The sequence below is a fragment of the Lithobates pipiens genome, unplaced genomic scaffold (genome assembly GCF_037356315.1).
Source record: "Lithobates pipiens isolate NorthernLeopardFrog02 unplaced genomic scaffold, aLitPip1_a1.2 Scaffold_8, whole genome shotgun sequence".
NCBI lineage: Eukaryota > Metazoa > Chordata > Amphibia > Anura > Ranidae > Lithobates > Lithobates pipiens.
This window is the reverse complement of record NW_027507903.1, coordinates 229,295,191-229,320,874: the sequence shown is the minus strand read 5'-3', so window position 1 is coordinate 229,320,874 and position 25,684 is coordinate 229,295,191. Positions and strand designations below refer to the sequence as shown.

The window sequence follows — 25,684 nt, the reverse complement described above, 5'->3', positions numbered from 1 at the left end:
TCTACAGGAGTTAGTGGGTGTTGTGTACCTCCAGCACAGTATACACCTGTATCTACCCTTTTATGCTGGTGTTCTCTAATACAGGCATCTGCAGGAGTTAGTGGGTGTTGTGTGCCTCCAGCACAGCACAGTATACATATGTATCTACCCTTTTTTGCTGGTGTTCTCTAATACAGGCATCTGCAGGAGTTAAAGTGGGTGTTGTGTGCCTCCAGCACAGTATACACCTGAAGATACCCCTTATTGCTGGTGTTGTCTGTTGCCTATCTTGCAAACTTTTGGTCCGTTCGAAGGTTCTGGTGTGAACCGAACCGGGGGTTTGCGGCTCATCCCTAGTCACTGAGATATGAGGAACTCCATCTAGTATCTCGTCCAGTGGTTTTGGCGCTGAAGAAAATTCTTGGGTTCCTGCCTCTTCTTTCAATGCATACAGATCTGTGAACAACTTTCACCATGTTATTTTTGACAAATCAGCACCAATACGTCTCTCCTTGAAGGGAAGGGTGAGGTGGGGTTGGGGACAGGATGGTGCAGGGGACAGCTGGTTTGTCTCAAGGTGAAGGAACATATGATCTCAGCGTTTTTCTGCTTTCTGTAGAGTGGTGCACTGAAGCACCTGTACCATGCCCTGGAGAAGGGCTTTTGTTTAATCACTTTCAGACCGGACCATTTTGCTGACTTAAGACCAGACCACTTTTTGCGATTCAGCACTGTGTTTTTTTAACTGACAATTGCGCGGTCGTGCGACGTGGCTCCCAAACAAAATTGACGTCCTTTTTTTCCACAAATAGAGCTTTGTTTTGGTGGTATTTGATCACCTCTGCGTTTTTATTTTTTACGCTATAAACAGAAATAGAGCGACAATTTTGAAAAAAAACGCATTATTTTTAACTTTTTGTTATAATAAATATCCCCCAAAAATATATAAAAAAAAGTTTTTTTCCCTCAGTTTAGGCCGATACATATTCTTCTATATATTTTTGGTAAAAAAATCGCAATAAGTGATTATTGATTGGTTTGCGCAAAAGTTATAGCGTTTACAAAATAGGGGATAGTTTTATGGCATTTTTATTAATATTTTTTTTTTTTACTAGTAATGGCAGCGATCAGCGATTTTTATTGTGACTGTGACATTATGGCGGACACATCAGATATTTTTGACACATTTTTGGGACCATTGTCATTTATACAGCAATCACTGCTATACAAATGCAGTGATTCCTGTGTAAATGACACAGGCAGTGAAGGGGTTAATCAGTGGGTGGCAGTGTAGGGGTTAAGTGTTCCTAGGGGCGTGTTACTAACTGTGGGGGACTGGGCTTTGTTTAAGTGAACGCTGATCTCTGCTCCAATCACATGGAGCAGAGATCAGCGTCACTTGTTGCTAGGCAGAATGGGGAGATGCTGTTTACAATGGCATCTCCTCGTTCAGCTGCCCCGTGAGACGATCGCGGGTATGCCCGCACCGATCGAGTCCGCTGGACCCGCGACCAGACTCACGGGGGTCCCGACCGGCATGCGGGCGGCATTTAAAACTGGACGTACCTGTACGCCAATATGCCTGCCCGTGTCATTCTGCCGACGTACATCGGCGTGCGCCGGTTGGGAAGTGGTTAAATAAAGTTTTATTAAATATAGGTTTAAAAATACTAAATGTTATCACACTATCCAGCCTTTTTATATATCTTATATATGTGCGGAGACAGCGCTATTGGGCAGCCTAGGATCCCACAGCATTCATAGAACCCAGAGGTGGTTCACATGCGTGTTTTGACTGAACTTAATTGTGAGGTCACACACTCTGAGGTGAGCAGATTCACATAGGTGGGGAGCATCAGTGTGTGGACACGTGAATGCATTTGGATCACCATAACAAGAATGAATCATGTTTGAAATGGTCTTTATGGTTTAATCATGTTGTACTGATTTATGAGATTTATTGTCAGTGTAATATACTCACGCACTATAGCACTTTATTTCACCATCGTCACTTTATTTATTAATTTTATGTTTGGATTATCATGATATGATTTAATTATGTTTGAAATTATCTAATTGTTGCTTTGATTCACAAGATATATTATTAGTGTTTTAACTTCATGCACTATAGCACTTTATCTCACTATTGTCACTTTATATACTCATTATTACTTATGTATTGTTCACAATATTAAGATATTAAGCGTGGCATCTTTCATATATATATGTTGCATATCAATGCAAGTACAATGCAGAAGATCTGACCTTGTAGTGCCAAGATCCATCCCCTGCATGAAGAAAACACACACACATAAAGTCCATTTATACTATCTATCTATCTATCTATCTATCTATCTATCTATCTATCTATCTATCTATCTATCTATCTATCTATCTATCTACTTCTCATGAAGTGAATCAGATTCACTTTGAGCTTTACTATTCTACTACATTAAATAAAAATCACACTAATATGAAATAAATTTAGTTTGTAGACTTTGATGATATATTTAAGGTTAAAAATCCAGATGTATGAAAATTACGTAAATGCTGAGTTGGGAAGCATGGCAGTAATTAAATTTTTTTCAAATTTTTCACAATTGAAAAAAACAGGAAATAAAAATATATTCATACATATAGCCTAACAAATGAAAGCTTTATCGATCTTGAAAGTGTATGTATATATGCAGTATATATACATTAGCGTAGACTACAAAAGCTAAAAGTTATAATGTGTGAAACAGAGATCTCTGAAACAAAACAAATGCTCTAAGATTAAGGGGGGAAAACACCCACAAACTCAAATGGTTAACCTACTGTATTCCTTAGAACTTAATGTAGTCCTAAAACTGGTACCCTGATGATGACATTCTAAACGTATTTAAAAAGTGTATGTAAACCCTTCTCATCACTCATGCATATATCTTAGGAAGGCAAACAAGAAAAAAATTAAGTCATAAATCGCAGCAATAAAAGTAGCAGAAATATAATTTTTTTAGGTTACTGATCCAAATCAGCCTGTGGGCGGACAAAGCCAGAGCAGACCACATGTCCTAATGATGTTTTTGCTATGTATTCCCATCCAATAATGTGGCCTCAGCTTAGTAAAAAAAATGGTTATTGACATAATATACTTTTGGGATTGAGTAACTGTTGAGGCCACTGGTTGTAAAATAAAACTATTCTGTTCTGTCCCTGTCTCTTACAGAGGAGCCCTTGATAATCACCTATCTACCCACTCTGTCTGTGATGTGGGTATGTAGGAGATGAATAGAACAGGGCAAGGCTCCAAGAGCTTGAGTCTGTGCCTACTGATGGCAGTGCTCCAGAAGCTAGATCAGCCTGGAGAGTGCTGCCACTAAAATAGAGAAAATGCAACTGGCAGGATCAACAGGTATTTTCTATTTACTACAATGGTTTTGCAGCTGCCAAACAGCACACTTCAAAAGACAATTTTGTTTGGGAGTCTTTAATAAAGAAATTAGTTGGTTTACTTTTCATAACATAAAACCTAAACTAAGTCCTTGCACTGAATTGGTCCTTGTTCTGTAAACTCAATTTGCCCCATGCCAGAAGCAATTATGCTGAATCTTCACAATTTCACTGACAGTCCATGGATGGCTGCTCAGGGCTTGTTTCCTCGTGTCTTCAAAAACTAGATTTTCATTCATTTCTTTCTAAATAAATGCATTGCAATGAATTTAAAGCCGTGGTTGTTACTTCATGACTAATGTTGTCAGTATTGTTAACATTTTCATAATTTAACTCCACAGCCCAGCATGTCAGAACTGGAACATGTGAAGTTGTGGCTCTCCACAGATGCTGCAATAAGAACAAAATAGAAGAAAGGTCACAAACAGTAAAGTGCTCATGTTTCCCAGGACAAGTAGCAGGAACAACAAGAGCTACTCCTTCCTGTGTTGATGGTATGTCAGTCAACTTTATGAAATAGTTTATGAAAACGAAATTTCCAAATATTGAGATTGAAAACACCTAGAAATTCTTATGTCCCTAAAATCTCCATTGGTAAGATTCGCCAGTCCTCAGGTGTGGTAACCTGTTACAACTATAGAATAGGATATCTTGGAGGAGGGGCACACCAAGATAAGTTAGAATACAACCCAAACTGTGATAGGGTGGTCCCCTCATTAGGGTCCCAAAGTAATATAAAAAGCCACAGGTTAACTAACCTCACCCCACCTATAATGTAATATCACTTTTGGTGAGGTTAGCCCCCTGAAGTTCATTAACAGTTTAAACATGTAATACAACATGACAGTAGAGCACAGTGAAAATGATCTTTAGAGACACACCACTGATATCTACCTAGATGATTTATTTAAAGAATGACACCTGAAGATTATTTCTACTTGCTGTTTCTTGTGAGGATGAGTGTATTAAAAATGAAGTTTGTGACTCAATACATTTATCCAATAAGCAATTCACAAATTTCAAATGTGCAATCCTATCTGAAGGGTACAGCCATTTTACCCTAAAAGGTAAAACGATTTACCCTAAAAGGTAAGATCTTTATCTTTATTGTATCTTACAATAAGCACAATATTGCTTGGAATTTTCAGCATCTATCGTGGAACAGAAATGGTGGTGTCAGATGCAACCATGTCTTGAAGGAGAAGAATGTAAAGTTCTACCTGATCAAAAGGGATGGAGTTGTGCCTCAGGTAGTAAAGTGAAAACAACAAAGGTAAGTTGTAGGACAAATATAGATGCGTTGATTAAATGAAAGATGCTTTGCATCATAACAGATCATTATTCTATGGAGAAAAAAAAAGGAATAACAATCCAATCATTCCAACACTTTTATTTTGTTGTTTCAAAAGAGACCACCTGGTTAAAAGGTAACTGTAGAAAAATTAAATAGGTTGTGTATAAAATTCTTCATTAATGCACACTTAAGTTAGAGATTATTTGTATACTTTGTTAGGGAGTTATTTCAATGTGCTTAAAATTAGGGGACTAGCAACAAGAAGTTACATTTCTAAGTGAGCGATTATAATTACCTGTGTAGACCTATCCTTATATGTTCATGCAGGGATATCATAACTGACTAGGTTTTGAAATAAATATAGCTTCTTTTTATACCCCCCATATACTTACTTAAATAGAGCTGCTTTAGTGAGGTCAATGAAGGAAAGAGTAGGGTAATATGGCGCTCTCTGGGATTTAAAAAACAATAACAAAAAACAAATTGTATATATATAAAATACGTATGTAGATTTATTTGTGTGGGTTATGTGTATATCCACACATCAGTATCAACAATAAGGGGTTCATGGTCTATATAGTTCATTGAAGTAGTCCATGAAGGTGGGCTGCCAGTCTTAAAGCAAGAAGTAGCTCTAGGAGACAATAAATAAAGAGAGAGAGACGGTGCCCTCTAAGTACAGCAATAAATTGGCAAAAATGTATTAAAAAGGTTTAAAAACACTCACATTAGGTTAGTGGTGTAAAGGCACATCTTAAATACAATGTTTCATCCGTATGTCAATAGGCACAACTCATGGGGCTGTAGTACAGGGGTCACAGCATCTGTCCTTTAGCCAATGGTTAGTGGCTTGGTCCATTCCATGAAAATTTCCAGGATGGTCAGAGCAGTGCTGGTCACTGTAGTGCCCTTGGTTAGATGTTCAGAGGGTCTGTGTCATCAGGAGACGGGCTGAGATAGGCGGTGCTTCAGAGCATGCGTGCTCCTTCATTAGGCTCTAATGAAGGAGCACGCATCTCCATTGTATTTAAGATTTGCCTTTACACCACTAACCTAATGTGAATGTTTTTAAACCTTTTTAATACATTTTAGCCAATTTATTGCTGCACTTAGAGGGTGCCGTCTCTCTCTCTCTTTATTTAGTGAGGTCAATGAAGGTAATATTTACAAAATGAAGATCACAATCAGTAGAATATCACTTAGCTCTCGTTATATGGACACTGTTTGGGGAGTCTATACATTAGTAATTTATTAGGGCATAGATCGCAGCACTGCATCATTTGAACTTTATTATCTGTCATAGATCATTTTTTATATTCATGTTGCTCTTTGCAGACCATCAGTTTTTGGCTTATTTTAACTATTCCACTAATATGGATTGTATGATGGTTTCTTAGTTAAGTATTTGTTTATGCACTGAAGTTTTAATGGTATTCTTTGTTAGGAATGCAGTTTAATAAGTGTAAGGCCGCGTACACACGCGGGGACTGTTCGCCCAACTTTGTCCGTCAAACAGTTTCAGCAAACAGTCCGCTCAAAATTAGCATGGACGGACATGGCCACACACGACGAACGAACAGTTTGCTGAAACCGTGCGCGATGACGTGAACGGCTCGTACGACGGGACGAAAAATACGACGTCCTATACACTGCATTATAACTTTCGGCGTGTAAATCCTTTCTGAGCATGCGCGGAACTTAGTTTGACGAACAAGCCTACACACGAGGGGACTGTTCGCTGAAACAAAGTTTCAGCGGACAGTTTTTCGGAAATTCCGAAAAACCTTGTTCAGCGGACTGTTCGCTGAAACTGTCCGCTGAAAGCCCACACACGAGCGGACTGTCCGCCGAAACACTGTTCAGCGGACAAAGTTGGGCGAACAGTCCCCGCGTGTGTACGCGGCCTTAATCTGTATTGATCTACAAGAACTAATGTATTATACTATATGCTATTAGAGATGGCCTTGCGGTTCGCCCGGTGGTCGGTTCGCGGCAAATTTTGGTTGTTCACGATTCGCCAAACCAGTGGACTTCTGCCGCTGTTCATGTGGCGGACATATGCGTTTACATTGTGAAGAACTTTGACCCATGACACATCCATCATGGGGTACAGGACAGCCAATTGAGACATTTCAGCACATGGACAATTGGACATACCCCCTACCTTATAAATAGACCTGATCTGGTGGCCATTTTACATTCTGTCTTTTGCCAGTGTAGGGAAAGGACGCTGTGTGGAGCAGGGACAGTCAGTTTAATCACTTCAATCAAAGTCCTTTTAAGGACTGGTATAGGTGTACAGTATATAGGTTTGTTATACACTTATAATATACTTTCTTTCAAACATAGAAAGTATATTATGGTGCACTACTGTGCTGCTGAGTGCTGATCGATTCTGCAGCTGACTTTTATCAGTGTAGGGACTGAGGGACAGTTTGGTGTTCTGAGCAGGGACAGTCTGCAAATCACTAGCTACTAGGTCCACAAAGGTCCTTTTAAGGACTGGTATAGGTGTACAGTATATAGGGTTGTACACGTATAATATATTTTCTTTCGGATCGTTTGATAAATTATTGACTGATTCTATACTTATGTTATACTTACCTGCCCTGTGCAGTGGTTTTGCACAAGACAGCCTTGATCCTCCTCTTCTGGGGTCCCTCTTCGCTGCTCCTGGCCCACCCTCCTATCGAGTGCCCCCACAACAAGCAGCTTGCACCCGAGCTGACGAGCTTGGGTGCAAGCTGCAACAAGCACCCGAGCCGAGCTGCAGCTCCATGTGTCCATTCAAATTCTGCCCCGCCCCCTCTCTCTCCTGATTGCTAACTCACTTTAATTGACAGCTGCGGGAGCCAATGAAGCCCCTGCTGTGTCTCAGCCAATCAGGAGGAAGAGGATGACTGAGGGACTCGTGGACATCCCTGGACAGAGATGGGACTCAGGTAAGTATTAGGGGGTGCTGCTACACACAGAAGGCTTTTTATCTGAATGCAAAAAAAAATCAATACCAGTTCCTTATCCCAACAGGCCAAAAAAGGGGGTGATGAGTGAGCCCCTCTTCTGAATCTTACCAGACCACATGCCCTCAACATGGGGGGGTGCTTTGGGGTAGAGGGGATCCCCCAAAATACCTTGTCCCCATGTTGGTGAGGACAAGCGGCTCTTCACTACAACCCTGGTCCAGTGGTTGTGGGGTTGCGGCCCCCAGATCCCGGTCCGCCATGTGAGTGAGTATGGGGTACATAGTACCAAAAAAGTGGAAAAAGTAAAAATAATAATGAGGTGCCCCATTGTTAAAGGGGGCCTCCAGATTCTGATATGTCACCCCCCTGCACCCCCACAGCCACCAGGCCAGGGTTATGGAGAAGAAGTCCTTGTCCCCATCAACATGGGGAGAAGGTGCTTTGGGGCACCCCCTTCACAAAAGCACCCCCCATGTTGAGATCATATGGCCTGGTATGCTATAGGGGGGGCTCTCGCTTGCCTCCCCTCTTTCCTGGCCTGCCGGGCTGCATGCTCGGACAAAGATCTGGTATAAATTTTGAAGGGACACTAAGCTGTTCTTTTTTTTTAATTTTGGTGTGGAGTTCCCCATAAAATTTATACCAGGCCCGGAAGCATCTGGTATGGGTTTGAAAGGGGATCTCACACTTTTTTTTCTGCATTTTTCATTGCCAGCATTCTTTTGCTTGCATTCATCTGTCAGTGGGGAAGCCTGCTGACAGCTGGTGAGACATCAGTTGTTAAGGATGCGGTGGCTGGCTTCTTAACACTTTTTAACCACTTTTTTAATTTCAATAGTTTTTATTGAATTTTCCAATAACAAAAACAAAGATTTACGTGACAGTATCATATATCAATGTATGGTAGTACAAATGAATGTATTTGTATTAACATTGCAATCACATACATAACACAAGTATGCATTACAACAGTCAAAGAACTCACATCTTATTTTCCGTAGGATAGGAAGGATAAAATAATGTATCTTCTGAGTATTCCTTGCGACTTACTCATATATGGTAATATTTATGTTACTATTAAAACCTATGTCAGTATTTTGGCTAGTTACTATAGATTTCAATTATAACAAATATCATGAACTTGCTGACTTAAAGGGGTTGTAAAGGTTCATTTTTTTATTTTCTAAATAGGTTCCTTTAAAGCGGAGGTCCACCCTAAAGTGGACCTTCCGCTCATCGGAACCCTCCCCCCCTCCGGCGCCACAATTGGCACCTTTCAGGGGGGAGGGGGGTGCAGATACCTGTACAGTACAGGTATCTGCACCCACTTCTGGGATAGCTCTCTGCGGAAAGGGGCGTAGATTACGGAGATCGGCTTCGGAGATCGGCTTCGGGTGCCGACATCGCGGGCGCGCTGGACAGGTAAGTGTCACTATTTTAAAAGTCAGCAGCTGCAGTATTTGTAGCTGCTGGCTTTTAAAAAAAAAAAAAACGCGGAGTCCCGGCGGACTCCCGCTTTAAGCTAGAGCATTGTTGGTTCACTTACCTTTTCCTTCGATTTCCCTTCTAAATTTTTTTTCTTTGTTTTCTTTGTCTGAAGATCTCACTTTCTGTTCCTCCTCAGTAAGCTGTTTAGTAAGCTGTTCTGGCTGACTAAACACCGCTCGGATGATGGTGTGATGGTGTGAATGGTGACCCGCGATCGGGTCACAGAGCTGAAGAACGGGGAGAGGTAAGTGTAAACAAACCTCTTCCCGTGTTTCTTAGTGAGCTTGTCACTGATCGTCTGTTCCCTGTCATAGGGAACGATGATCAGTGATGTCACATGCCAAGCCACACCCCCTACAATAAAAAAAAACACACATTAGGTCACACTTAACCCCTACACTGTCCCTAGTGTTAACCCCTTCACTGTCAGTGACATTTTTACAGTAATCAATGCATTTTTAATCGCACTGATCGCTGTATTAAGGCCAATGGTCCCAAAAATGTTTCAAAATTGTCCGACGTGTCCACCATAATGTCGCAGTCACAATAAAAATCGCTGATTGTCGCCATTACTAGTAAAAAAAAAATATTCATAAAAATGCCATAAAACTATCCCCTATTTTGTAGACACTATAACTTTTACGCAAACCAATCAATAAACACTTATTGCGATTTTTTTTTACCAAAAATATATAGAAGAATATGTATTGGCCTAAACTGAGGAAAAAAAATGTTTTTTTATATATTTTTGGGGGATATTTATTATAGCAAAAAGTTAAAAATATTTAGCATTTTTTTCAAAATTTAGCTCTATTTTTGTTTAGAGTGCAAAAAATAAAAACCGCAGAGGTGATCAAATACCACCAAAAGAAAACTCTATTTGTGGGAAAAAAAGGACACCAATTTTGTTTGGAAGCCACGTCGCACAACTGCGCAATTGCCAGTTAAAGCAATGCAGTGCCGAATCGCAAAAAGGGGCCTAGTTCTTTAGCTGCAATATGGTCCGGGGCTTAAATGGTTAAGTATGGTGAAAATGTGTTGCTGAATAATTGGTAATATTCTGATGTGTAACCGCCTGGACCCAGGGATTTATTGTGGGGTAGGTGTCTAATTGTTTTCTTTATTTCTGCTATTGTGAATGGTTGGTTTAGTTAGAGTAGATCGTTTCGCGGGATTACAGGTAGGTTTACAGATTTGAGGAATTCATGAATCGTTTCATCCATGGGTTGGCGAGTATCAGGATCATTTCTGAGATTGTATAGTGCCTCATAATAATCACTGAAAGCATCTGAAATTTCTTTTGGATTAGTGACCCTAACCCCCGTTTTAGGGTTGTGGATATAGGGAATTTTTTGTTTGGCTATATTTTCTTTCAATTGTGGGATAGTAATTTCCCTGCCCTGTTTCCACAGCGATATGAACGGGCTTTTAGTGTTCTCAAGTGACTGTCATGTTGGGATACCAGAAGGGTATGCAAGTCTTGTCTAGCGTGGAATAGTTGATCTCGGGTCTTTGAAGTAGTATCATGTTTGTTAAGTTTCTCTAGTTGTATGGTATGTAGCAGGTCGTTGAGCCACTCTGTCCGCTTTTATACCTACTGTAGAACTCAGTTGGATGAGCAGCCCCCTCATGTAAACCTTCTGAATATTCCATAGTGTGAATAGATCATTGACCTAAGGGGCGTTAATGTAAAAAAATTCTTTAAGATCTTTGAGAATCAGTTTGACATTATCTGGTTGAGAAATCATGTATACGTCATTGCGTCATCTATTAGCCCGTGTTTTCGGTGCGAATGTCTCCCACACTAATAGAAATTGGGGCATGATCAGACCACATGATACAATGAATATTTGACTTAGTTACCTTTTGTAACAAAAATGTATCGACCAGAAATAAATCAATATGAGAATAAGTATGGTGCACATTGGAGAAAAAAAGTAAAGTCTTACTCGGATGAGTATTGACACCTCCAGATGTCAAATAACCCTGTGGTTGAGATGAATTGGGCTAATGTCTCTCTCCAATGCTGATGATGTGTAGAGCTGGAGAGGTCTAGATCCTTGTTTGGAATAGCATTTAAATCTCTGCATAAGATCACATGCCTTTGTTTCATAGTTGAAACTTTTTTCCAAATCCTGTGTAGAGCAGACACTTGCCTCACATTAAGGAGGTATAAATTAACTATGGTGTATCTAATGTCGTTGATGTCACAGATCAGTATGATATACCTTCCCATGTCATCCATATACGTGTCCAGTTTTTGATGGCTGTTCAACCAGTTCAACCTGAGTGAGTGTGGGTGCCTGTCTACAATTATCCCTATTTAAGGTACCCATATAGTGCCGTCAATTTACACAGCGCTCCATACATACATTGCACACTCACATCAGTCCCTACCCTCAAGGAGCCCACAATCCAAGGTCCCCAACTCACATACATATACTAGGGTCAAATTTTTTTGGACAGAAGCCAATTAACCTACCAGAATGTCTTTGGCATGTGGGAGGAAACCGGAGTACCTGGAGGAAACCTACGCAGGCACAAGGAGAAAATGCAAACTCCAGGCAGGTAATATTGGGATTCGAACCAATGACCCTTTACTGCTAGGTGAGCGTGCTACCCACTACACCACTGTGCTACCCAAAAAATACAGTATATAAAGTAGTTACCTGCCTCTGGTTGTGTTCTTGGTGGAGCGGCAGTTAGTAAAGGCTAGTTGAGATTCTAGATGGGCTCTCCAGCACTCAGGCGTGGAGGTCTCCAACAGGAAACCTTATCAAAGAGTTAGGAGTCGTTAATCGTTAATCGTGACTAAACAAACAGTAAAAAAAAAGGAAAAAAGAACGCAAATACCAACTAAAAAGGATGATTCTTTATAGAATCTGTGCCTGGGTTACCAGGGCCATCAGAGTATGAGTTGTATTTCCCGTGAAAGCATACGTTACTCAGCCTGTTTCTGCATCCAAATTGTTGCAAGTAGATAAGGGTGATTGAGATGGGGCTTCCTCTGGTGCGTGCGGTTCTATGATGTCCATTCTCGCATGAGACGTAGACCTTCTTTTACCGTAGAGCCTTCTCTAGTGATGAGCAACTTTGTGGGGTACATCCTTAGGTGATGCTGTGGTTGTTCAACGGCTTGGTAATTGTAGCTAATTGCCTATGTTGTTGCATGGTAAATGCTGACAAATCATCAAAAAAGGGCAATTCTTGCATTTCCTCTGGTAGTTCCACGTGGCGTCTACTGGCCGACATAAATTGATCTTTGATATGGTAAAAGTGAATTCTGGCGATCGCATCTCTGGGTAGGTGATTATACGATCTATTAAAAGGTCTTCTAATGGTACCTCAGGGAGGGTTGCTTTCACGACATTAGTAAAATATGCTTTCAAATCAATGGGTTTCACAGATTCAGGGATCCCTCTAATTTTAACGTTATTTCTTCTCGATCTATCTTCGAGGTCCGCCAATTTTGTTTTGATTTGCAGGAGATCTTCATCACGGTCATTATGAGCGTCTACTAAGTTGTTAAAGGTAGCTGTATATTTATTTTAAAGCGGAGTCTAGGACTGGTTGGTTGGCAGTAGGGACGTCTGATATAGAGTCCTGTAATTCCCTGCTGTCATCCAGGGAGGAACCTGAGCAGCTTACCTCCAGGTCTTCCTCCTGTGGCAGATTCCTCTTCTGCTTGCTCTTTGCTAAGCTTGATGATGAAGAAGGTGGTGAGGAGAAGAGCCCCTGATCCTGCCTGTGTCTGCGGCCATGATTCAGATCGTAGGCGGTGCCGTGGTGTGGCGAGGCGCCACGTGTATGTCCTGAATGCCTGCCAGCGCCATCTTGGATGTTGCCGCGGCCCGGCCGACAGAAGAAATCTGTCATTTTTCCCAGCGGGGTGCACTCTTTTCTTTTCCTGGCTGGCATCCAGGAGTGTGCCCGCAGTGTATCTGAATTTATATTTGGACCGAAACGAATTGTACAGGTCTAATCTCAACTGAAGAAGGTCCACTCATCTGTGCTGGAACCATTTCCTGTACATATGCGACTGAGACTCACTACATTTCCTTTGTTGAAAGAAAGCTAATTCTTGGTGAGACATGGCCTGTGTGGCAAGGACTTTGTTTTGGAGAGAGTTAGGTCTGTGGAAAACAGTAGATTGCTTCAGGTCTGCGGGTAAAGCTCTGCTGACTCCAATCATCATTTAATCAAGTGCAGGAAAAAATTTGACGTTCGCCACATTAACTATGATCTAGGGAAACTTTCTTGCAAAGTGGAACTTCCCATGCAAAGTGAACAACCTAATTTCCAACTCATGCAGGCAGTCACACACACCACCCTGCCAAGGAAATTCCTCACATACACACATGTGTAAGCATTTGTAGTTGGGGTCAGTATGGGAGAGTTACTGAGACTACTCCATTTTGGCAGGTGTTTAGCACATATAAAGGTGGCAAGCATGTGGGGATCACCAATTTGCACATCATGGCTGGTATTATTATCTGAGAAGATTGGATGAGAGATCTAACATGATTAGATTTTGTACCTTAAAGGACCTACCTCTGGTATGGGGTACACATTAAGGCATGTGATGTGGGAATCACAGGGCTGCACTTTAATATTGATTTAAATGGGGGCATTATTTATTTATTCATATGGTTTGCAGTGTTAATCTTTACAGTAGTACACTATTTTGAGTAATTTTCTTTTGCATTACATCGAGAGGAGGAACACCAAGGGATGTTGATCCACTGACCTACCTGGAATTGAATGACATGCTGTTTTACTTTGATTATTTGGTAAGAGGCTGCACAAGTGGTGGGTGGAGCACTTTATCACTGGAGGTGCACTGATGTTGGTATATTCACATGTGAGCACAATATAGATATGCTTGTTTCCATGTATTTATAAAATACTGCAGTATATGAGTTTCTTCCTCTAGTGGGTTTTTCATGTGATGAGTGCAAGATATTTGCGAAGCAAGCTTGAAAAAAAGAAAACACATAGTTGGTAATTTTGACAGTTTATTTTGGCATAAGTTGATTGGAAATCTTGTAAGAGGCTAAAAGTCACCTGCAAGACATCACTCACCTTTTTTAATTGTTCCTGAAGCACTGGATATTCTCTTGAATTTTAATCTACAGAACAGTGGGCTAGCAGCCCCACTTTTATCTGGGGAATCTAAAAATCCTACTATGACCTGGAACTTATGGAAGGGTTTATGCTTGTCTAAACGCTGAATGATTGGTATGGCTAAGTGTAACAAGCAGTGTGTTTACGGCTGAACCTACCGTAAGGGAAAACCCCCAAAATCACAAATATGCACTGTGATTTTCTAAAATACAGATATTAGTTGCTATTCATGCGCTGAATTAAGGGGAAAGAGGGAGAAAAATGTATGCAAAATATGTATTAATGGTATAAATATTGTTTTATTCCTGGATTTGGATAGCCTGGTAACACTGGTAAAGCCAAATTATTGGCTACTGAGGTCTTTCACCAGAAAAAAGTGGCAGTCATTTGTAAATATAAGGACACTGGACAGTATTCCATGGTGAATTTGTCTTTTGAGACCTCCCTAAGTTACCTGTATCATCAGGTGGGCATAGTTTCTCACCTACAACATGATGCTACTGTGGAAAGGGAATTTTGGGATTGCCCAGACCACCCATCAATTGCTTCTTCAGAGCATAAAGGGGAACCTTCAGAAATCTGATTGTTATGAGGACTCTCCCGAGATCCCCTTGTCTGTGTTAGCAGGGTGATTAACAGAGCCTCCATCCTCAGAAGAGGAACAACAACCTTTTGAGTTTTCCCAGTTTGGAGGTACAGAGAGAACATTTTGCCACTATTAAACAATTAAAGGGCCCTGCACAAATAAGAACACTAGAGAATGTTAAAAAAGTAAATGGGGAACTAGTTAACCCAGAGGAGCAGGTTGCCCTCCTATACTACATCATAGTGCAGCCCAGATCCTACCAAAAGTTGGTACAGGAGTTGGCCCATGGGCACTTTATAGGAGGGTTTTTAGAGAAAAGAAAAGAAGAGAGAGAATAGAGGCTTCTATAGACCTGGAGACACTACAAAGTAGAAGTGTACTGTCCTTCTTGCCATGTGTGTCATTTCTGCACCAGTACCACATTTCTGTAGCTGTTTGTTTTGCCTCCAATCACTGTGGTTCAGTTAAAAAAATAGTTATGGATTTGGTAGAACCTTCACTGAAGCTTGCTTGGGGCGTCAACATATTCTTGTAAAAATGGACTATGCCACTCGTTATCCAGAAGCAGTCTCTTTCCAATGCAGCTCAGCATTGGTAAGAAATTGGTATTCATTGGTATTCCCAAAGAGTTTCTTACAGCCCAAGGCATCCCACTTATGTTTCTGCCAGAGTGGATAAAAATCTATGATTTTTTAAAACAAATAAAAAAAAATGATTTTTTTTTATTTAAATCTGATTTTCTTTTTTTTTTTATGAAATGTATTTTAATGCAATGCTTTTGGAGTAAAAATCTATCTAAAGATAGTTTTCTATTTAACCACTTGCTTACTGGGCACTTAAACCCCCCTCCTGCCCAGACCAATTTTCAGCTTTCGGTGCTCTCACACTTTGAATGACACTTACTCAGTGATGTAACACTGTACCCAAATTATTTTTTGGTCCTTTTTTTCATACAAATAGAGATTTCATTTGGTGGTATTTGATCACCTCTGGGTTTTTTATTTTTTGCGCTATAAATGAAAAAAGACTGAAAATTTTGAAAAAAAAAATATTAATTTGTACTGATGTACTGGTGGCCATCTCATTTCTTGTGACCCGAACAAGCCAGGAATGTACAAATACCCTACAAATGACCCCTTTTTGGAAAGCAGAGATGCCAAGGTATTTAGTAAGAGGAATGGGGAGGTTTTTGTTGTTGTAAATTTTTCCCACAATTCTTTTCTCTCACAGGGCATGTGTATACCACAAATAACGCCCCAAAATACATTCTGCTACTTCTCCTGAGTATTATGATACCACATGTGTGGGGCTTTTCCACAGCCTGGCCACATAGAGAGTCCCAACATGCAGGGAGCACTGATGACACGTGACACTGACATGTGCCACTGATACGTGGCACTGATGACACGTGACACAGACAGGTGGGACTGATGACACGTGGCACTGGGGACAGGTGGCATGTGGCACTGGGGACAGGTGGCACGTGCCACTGGGGACAGGTGCCAGTGGGGACAGGTGCACTGATAGGTGGCACTGGGGACAGGTGGTACTGGGGACAGGTGACACTGATAGGTGGCACTGGGGACAGATGGCACTGATAGGTGGCACTGGGGACACATGGCACTGACAGGTGGCAGTGGGGACAGATGGCACTAACAGGTGGAACTGGGGACAGATGGCACCAACAGGTGGAACAGGAGGCAGATGGCACTGATAGATGGCACTGAGGACAGATGGCACTGATAGGAGGCATTGGGGACATGTGGCACTGATAAGTTGATTTAAATCAAATCTACCCAGGTTTCTGCTAACTAAAGAGCTTTGCAAATGACTTAGTGTAATGCAATTATATCCCATCCTCCAACAGACCTGTTAGCTGAATGGTTCAACAAAACTTTAAAACAGATGTTGTGGAAAATGGTGGATAAATAGGGAAAGAATTGGGATTGTCTTATACTTAATGCTTACTATCAGAGAGGTTCCCTAATCATCCACAGGGGTTCTCTTTAAATTATCGTATAGGAGACACCAAAGGGGCTGTTGGATTTTGCTAAAGAAATTTGGAAAAGTCTGAGCTCCCCTTATAGAAACATATGGACCATGTTTTGCAAATGCAAGGTAGAACTGCACAGGTTAGAATTACCTCTGTTGTGCTAAAGACACATTATCACCATTAAATCAAGCTTTGGTATATGAATTTAAAATAGACCCATATGTGTTGACCTCAAAATAACAATAATAAACTTAAATAAATACAATAATGTGAATAAAGTAAATCCTTTGTAAAACTTAATATAAATATACTAAGAAACAAAAAAATGTCCATCCAATGTAAAAGTGGTGCCCAACACCAGAAAAAAAGCCAACTAGTTCAATGTGGAACACTGAAATTACTTCTTTCTTCAGTTAAATAGTGCCAAAGTATATTCCCCACTGTCAAAAGTGAAGTATGGCCATAGGCTTACCAGATCACTATGACCCCGTATTCAGAGCTGTCATAGCAGGCTCTATTGATATTAGCAGACATCAGTGGCATCTGTCCATGGCATCACATAGAGCTGCTGTCCAATCAGCATATAAAATCTCCAAACAGCACCAAATCATGCAGGAACAAGCCTAAAACACTCCTTATAATGTAGTAGATTCAAACATGGTTTATTAAATTATAAAATCACACATTTTTAACAATCCAATATGCATTGAATATAGACACCAAAACAGCAATGTAGGGTCCAAATTCCTGGGAACACTGTGTCCCTTAAAACCTTGTGTAATATTATCAAAATGCTCACCCAACCTAGAGCATCCATGTGGAAAGTAGCTGTAGAAGAAAAGGCATCAACTTTTCTATATTTAAATCTATTCACCCAATAGATATTGCAATTATTAAAATACCCTGTCAGGTTACGAAAAAATACAGGGCGCCTTAGAGGATCAAAAATATTAGGTGCAATACGATTGATCCCTTGATGAGTGAACGCCCCTAAAGACCATCTGAGGTCTGGGGAGTAATAATGGTCCTAAAACTTTATTGATCAAAAGTGTATTTCTATATATCTCCTTAAGAGATGTATTTGTATTCTCTAAAACCTCAGGGTCATACCCTTTTCTACAAAACATTTCTTTAAAATTTCAGTCTGAATAGAATATTCTTGTAACCTAGTACAATTACATCTAAGTCGCATAAATTGACTACAGAGAATAGATTTGGGCCAACATTGATAGTGACAACTATTTATGGTCATAAAAGAATTACAGTCAGTAGTCTTGAAAAGAGGAGATGTAATATAATTAGACCCTTTCTTGACAATTTTCAAATCAAATGACCTCCAGTTTGACTACATATATATTCCTCCTATGGGATGGCCCCCTTGAATCTTTGCAGAATTACATGTTTGCCCTAAATAACAATGATAGAGGGAAATATCTATGTTATACATCTAGGAGGGATATGATAAGATCCCAGGTACAGTAAATAAGGTGTAGGCTTAAATAGGACACACCCCACCAACATCAAGCAAGTTCAAGCATTCTTAAGGCATAGGCTATTACCAACTATTCCGAATTTTGCCTTTCAGGCTGCTCCTCTGACCAATTTAAAAAAGGAAGAAGTCTGTCATGATTAAGTAGGCCTCTGAAGCAGAAGAAACCTTTGAGTTCCTAAAACAGGCCTTGCATGGTCAGCCAATGTGGTACTCTTAGAGACTTAAAAGTTGTATTGTCTCAGGTTTGAAATGATGAACACCCCAGCAGGTAACTGATAGTTACAGGCCGAATTATGCCACCATTGACAATGTGCTTATCTATAGTGTGAGCTTTGGATTGCCTCAGATAGGCAGCAGGAGTAGTATTAGGTGGCTCCTGACCCTGTTTTACAGCAAAGTATCACCCATTTTTTCAGTGTGGCAGGATGCATTATCCTATTGAAAGAGGCCAATGGCTTCTGTGAATACTGTTTACATGAAGAGGTGTATTTGATCAGCAAGAATGTTTAGGTGGATGCCATGTGTCAAAGAAAATTCACATGAGTGGCAAGGCCCACAGTTTCCAAGCAGAACATTGTCCAAAGCATCACACTGCTTCCACTGGCTTGCCTTCTTCCAACGCTGCACCCCGGTACCATTTCTTCCACAGGTAAGCAAAGCACACATGTACCTGGCCAACCACATAATTGTAAAAGAAAGAGTGATTCATCAGATCGAGACACCTTATTCCAATTTTTCCAGCTCTGATGTGTGTAATTGCCCATTATAGATGCTTTTGGTTGTGGACATGAGTCCCCATTGGCACCCTGACCAGTCTGCAGTCAGGCAGCCCCACACACAACAAACTGTGGTGCCCATTTCTGCTTTCAACACATCAACTTCAGGGACAACATGTTTACTTGCTGCCTAATATATCCCACCAATTTTCATATGCCATTGTAACAAGATAATCAGTGTTATTCAATTAACCTGTCGGTGGTCATAAGGTTCTGGCTGATCAGTATATACATATATATTTGTCGGCGCTGTCAAACAAAATGTATTTTATTTTATATGCATTTAATTAAAAATTAGTTAAAGTAATCTATTTATTTATTTTCCAATTTGACAGTGATATTGTTAAACAACTAGTGTTACTGTAGATACCAAGTAAAAATGTTATGGTGGATTCGAACATTACAATTACATACTGTATCTGGTACAAAAGATGGAAACGTTATTTAGAAATGAATGCTGTTTTTTCCATTTTGTATATTTTATATAATGTGATACTACAAAAATGCAAATGACATGGAGTGAATATATAAAATGTATTTGCATTCAAATGGTAAGAGGTTTTTAATCTACATAGAAGGACTGTAGCAAAATAGTAGCATGTGATGCTGTGCTCTTTTTTTTTCGAATTAAAAATTGTTACACTCTTTATTAAAACATGGCCTGCAGTCGACACTGCTACAATACAGACTAGGACACCAACAACTTTGGGCAAAGTGAGGGGAAGTGCATTTTTTGTTATAGGGCTTACTTGATATACACAAGGCATTTAACTGGTTAAATCTTGCATTTTATATTGGTAGAATATTAATTTTACTTAAACAATTATTTTTATTACGCTTATACATGTTATTATGATATATGTTAATGAATCTTCAACACAAATTTATAATTTGACATAAATATAAATTACACATGTTCTCAAGTGTTTATAAGAGGAATGATAAATTCAAATCACAGATACAAAATTAGTAAAAAAAAGTTTATATGTGCTGATGTTATTTTACTGTGAAAGAAAATAGCTTCTTTACAGTTATGTATATGAACCTTAACTTAACTGAAATGACTCAGTAGACGTACGCCTTCCACTGCTGAGAATTCTTTAATTCCCAACCATACTGACTTTAAAACACATCATAATTTCAACAGCCGGTTGTGCCTCTAGGGAACAATGATTGCACACCAGTGGCTGTTGTTTCCATAATGATGATGAAAGTGTGTTCTGGTTTTAGTAACAAATAAGGAATAAAGAAATGAAATAAAATGAAACCAATTGAATATGTCTTAAACTGTGTAGGGCTGTTCTTAGCAACTTGAATGGATAGAAACATTTTGTGAAAAACTGTGTTGAACTTACATTGGTAACAAATAATTCAAATGCTTTTTTGTATTTCTTATGGGCAGGGTATCAAATTCCCAAGCAGCCACAAGTCAACAGAGATATTGGCTTATGGTAATGAAATGTAAACATGTTGAAGTGTTACTACTTGTAAAATCACAGCTTCATTATATTGAGTATTTCTGTGCATAATGGGTGTCAGTGATGTTCAAATGATATTTGAAATGTGACTACTAAAATAACATCCCAGAGTGTACATACAATTCCAAAGTACATGGATAAGCGAACTTCTTAAAAAGCAAACAGCATTTTAAATTTTTACACTTATAAAGAGTATTATCCTTGTCTTTTTCTCTATGTAATGTAAGGGAATGTGTTTCTTCAACTCTTTTTGCCTCTTACTAGGACCCAGTGTTCCTTCGTCTGTGCTTGTTTTTCCCATTTCTCACCATTTACCACCTCTGTTACACTTTTTCTTTTTTTTCCAATAAAAGGTATTACTGAGTAAAGAAAAGCATCAATTAAAGCAAATACAATATTAGCAAAACATGTCACATTCAGCAAAATTGTATACAATTTCAATTCAATCTACATAGAGACTGTAACCAAGAACTAGTAAAGATAAACACAAAGTCTTTTCACAGAAATGAAAAAATTACAGTTTTTGAAATATACTGAGGTCCACTGCTCTAAGCCCTTGTACACACGGTCGGACATTCCGACCACAAAATCTGTCTGATTTTTTCCAACGGATTTTGTCTGAAACTGGTGTTGCATACACACAGTCGGACAAAGTTGTCGGAAAATCCGATCGTTTGGAACATGAATATGTTCGTCCATTACGGCGGGACTATGTTCAGGCTAGTAGCCAATAGCTTTGGTGTCGTAATTTGAAAGTCAGAAAATGTTATATCCAGCTCTCAAACGGTCGGATTATCCGACAACACAGTCCAATTGGACATTTTCCGTTGGAATGTCCGATCATGAGTACAAGGGCTTACACTTTTCCATATGCTCTTGTGCGTTTTGTGCTCTAACCCAGGGCAAAGTGGTGGTTAGATGTGGATATATTCATGGTCTCATCTTCAAAATGTTTTTTTAATTAGTTACATAAAAGAAGGGTTGGGAGACTTTAAATAAAGCGCATGACCCAGTCATGCACCTCCATTCCTATATCTGTAAAGGAAGGAGAGGGTTGGGACTTTATATAAGGCATATAAAACATGACTGAATAATTGATCAAAAACACAATGACAAATTTATTACAGTACAGAAACAGGTAAAAAAGCACATAGCAAGGGAAATAAGAAAGTTCATATACAGTTGTGCTCATATATATATATATATATATATATATATATATATATATATATAGATATATATATTAGTTGGAGCCCTATGGCCGATACGGATACGGATAAAATTCAGAGTTAACATAAAGCTTACCAGATGAAATGGACCTGAAAGTTGTGCCTTTGGTCTAATTTATGGTATACCAAAATAAGGAGGCATACCCTAGATAAGAAATGAGGAATGAAATGAAATAAATATGAAATGATATAAAATGAGTAATTTCTGAGGAGTATGAATACTTTGAGATATCCCCTAAAAAGGGGATGGGAGGATGGGTATTGCGCACAGGAAACCAACAAAGACCACAGGCGAGCGGGCTGGTTAAATACCGCCCCAGGCTCCACCCATAAATTCAGGCCACCATACTGGCCTTCCTATTTATGGTTGGAGCCCTATGGCCGATACGGATTCGGTTAACATTCAGAGGTAACATAAAACTTACCACATGAAATGGACCTGAAAGTGTGCCTTTGGTCTAACGTACAGTACACCAAAATAAGGGGGTAAAAACATTCAGGTAGGAGATAGATCTTTATTGATTTGAGTTTGATCATTGAGCGAGTTTAGTAAATGCCTGAGCCATTTCTACTTGCGGGTTGGGGATGTAGCGAGCGAAGCAGGCAGACTTCCACCTGCCTAGTCTTTTTTTTGATCGATCGATTTTTATTGATTTTAAAAATAAAGCATATAAGATATACATCGTACAGTAAATATCAAATACGAGTAAACAAAAGATATCCGAAAAAAATATTGACATTCTTATAGACGTACAGTTCATCCATTAAGTAAGAGATTAATAATACATTACAGAAACAGAAATATAAAATTAACTGATATATATGATATTATATAAATATTAGCCTCCCCTAGACACCCCAATTGGTGCTCAGCTGTGTCTTTGGGGAAGGAAATGTCGCCAATATTAAGTATTTTTAGTCATTTAAAACTATAAAATATATAAAAAAAAATTATGCAACAAGGAATTGAAAACACAGTAAAAGTATATCTAGATATGGTTTAAGATAGTTTCAGAAAATCAGCGGATTTTGACCATCCTTCCCACGTGACCACCTACGTTTTTCTTTTGGTAAATTACCTGCAATGGAAGCCATCATTAATTCATAGTTTGTAGTGTAAGTATACGGTATCCAAAAGTTGATAAACAGTTGGAGGTGTTGCTGATTTCCATAATCTGGTTATGGATAGTCTGGTTGCCAGGAAGACATGTGTCGTTACATGACGAAAAGGATATGGTATGTCTTCTATAGTTAGGTTCAATATCGCTAACTCAGGTGAAAAAGGAATCTGTATTTGAGTTATGTCTGTTAATAAACATTTTTCCAGAATTCCTGGAGTTTAGTGCAACTCCGAAAAAAATGAAACATGTCACCTTTAGCGGATTTACATCTCCAACATAAATCCGATAAAGTTGAATTAAAGGATGTTAATCTAGATGGAGTCAAATACCATCTAAGTGAAATTTTTTGAGTAAGTTCCCATAGTGCTGAACTTTTAGTAGTTTTGTAAACACTTTTTAATGCTTGTTCCCATTGTTGATCTGTAAAGGACTTTTGTAAGTCATTTTCCCAATGTGAATGAGAGGTGGATTTCGTGAATAAACTTTTGAGGTGTAAGATATTGTAAATTAAGGAGATTCATTTTTGTGAGTCGAGGAGGAATTAAGAAACTCCCATATTGTTGGTGAAATATTGTATAAAGGAAGTTTGATTTTATTGAGGCATTGTTGTATGAGGGTATATGTAGAGATGTCTGAATGTAGTAAGTTAAATTGTTTTTGTAGAACAGAAAAGGATTGTGTATGTGTACCTATAAGAAGTTGGTTTATGTAATTGATGCCTTTTTGAGACCAATGTTGTAGTGATAGGTCATGTGATAAATGGTGTAAGGATTCGATAGAGATCGATATTTGAGGTATATTTGATTCACAATGTATTTCTTGGTTTAAAATTTTCCAAGCTTTGGTCGTAGCAATCATGGTAGGAGGTAAATCTTTAGGCAATTTAATCCCCAATGGAGTACTTAGAAGCCATTCCTTCAATCCGGGACTTTAGAAAGGTATGTTCAATGTTACTCCAGAGTTTACTTGGAGGATTTTGGAACCATTCTTTAGATTGATCAAATATTACTGCTATATAGTAATCTTTGAAATCAATAGATCCTGACCCACCTGCCAATTTGTGATTTCTTAATTTGGAATGAAAACTTCTAGGTTTTGTTCCGCACCCGATACATTGGTTGAGTAACCTTTGTAGGGATGTAAAGAAATATTTAGGAATGGCAATAGGTAAAGTTCTAAATAGGTAAAGGATTTGAGGTAAATGCATCATTTTGAACGCTGCTAATCTTCCGGTCCACGAAAGTTCCAATTTAGTGATCTTCTGGGATTCTGTATGCAATTTATTCAGAAGGGGTTTATAGTTTGACTTAAAAAGGTGTTTTGTAGATCTTGTGAGTTGTATACCCAAATAAGAAATATTATCTTCAGACCATGTAAAGGGGTATTGGGCTTGTAGGAGGTTTCTGGTGGTAGCATCTAGTTTTATATCCAATATATGTGATTTTGTTGTATTTAGTTTGTATAAGGATACTTGACTGAACCATTCCAATGTTTCGCAAACTGTGGCTAATGATGAGGTAGGATTTGTTAATATAAGTATTATATCATCCGCAAAAAGACTAATTTTATGAGAGGTGGAACCCAAGGTTATTCCCGTAATCTTAGAGTTTTTGCGTATACGTTCAGCCAAGGGTTCCATTGCCAAATGAAAGATTAAAGGTGATAATGGGCAACCTTGGTGTGTACCATTTGATATATGAAATGGTTGAGAAAGCATATTGGCGGAAAATACTTGAGCCGACGGATGAGTATATAATGCCATAATAGCACTATATATGTAATCCTTAAATACAAATTTTAACAGGACTTTTTTTAGATATGTCCACTGTACCCGATCGAACGCCTTCTCTGCATCCAAAGAGAGAAGCAGAGAAGGCGTTCCAGTAGACTCCACATGGTGAATTAAATCTATCATTCTTCGTGTTGCATCAGGAGCCTGTCTTCCGTTAATGAAGCCAGATTGATCCTTATGTATTAGATCACGCACAATGGAAACCAGACGTCTAGCTATAGTTTTAGCATACATTTTTAGATCCAAGTTAAGTAGGGAAATTGGTCTTAAATTTTGGGGTGAGGTTGGATCTTTCCCAGGTTTCGGGAGCGTAACAATAAGTGCTGATAATGATTCTGTAGGGAAATTAGAAGACGATGCAGCTTTATTGAAGAATTTCGTTAGGTGAGGAGTGAGATATGTGGAGAATTGTTTAAAATATTCCCCCGAAAAAGACCATCGGGACCCGGGGCTTTATTGCTTGGTAATGATGTGATAGTTGCAAGAATTTCTGTGGTAGAAAATGGTGTGTTTAAGTAATTTAATTGGGATTCAGTTAGGGTAGGTAGGTTAATTTGATTAAGAAACTCTAAGAATCAATTTCCTCCGGAGACGGTTGGTGAGTGGAAGCATCTGTATGAAGATTATAAAGATCACTGTAATAATCACTAAAAGCATTCGCTATATCTTGTGGATTAGATAATTTATCTTTTGAGTGTGGATGGAAGAGATAATGGATTTTTAATGGACCCATTCTTTTACGTGACATCGTTATACGGAAATGTCCGTTCGCAACTTGGTAATGTTTTTGGACGGAATCGTGGTCCCGTTTGGATCCAAATCGTTCCATTATTTCCCCTCACGATGGAGCTCTGTGTTTAAGCGTCCATCTTCCACGCTGGCAGGCCACCCACCTGCCTAGTCTTTTAACGACATGGTCTGGGACACTGTGACGGGA

The 25,684-nt window shown here is 39.2% G+C and overlaps 1 protein-coding gene across 1 annotated transcript in view; it reads left to right on the top strand.

Moving 5' to 3' along the window:
- The window catches only part of TAFA2 (TAFA chemokine like family member 2), a 395,936-nt gene that overhangs the window by 334,183 nt on the left and 36,069 nt on the right, over nucleotides 1-25,684 (top strand). The window contains exons 4-5 of the mRNA XM_077473533.1: nucleotides 3,753-3,905; nucleotides 4,560-4,684. Of these exons, the coding sequence (XP_077329659.1) occupies nucleotides 3,753-3,905; nucleotides 4,560-4,684 (278 nt within the window). The remainder of the gene's footprint in view (nucleotides 1-3,752; nucleotides 3,906-4,559; nucleotides 4,685-25,684) is intronic.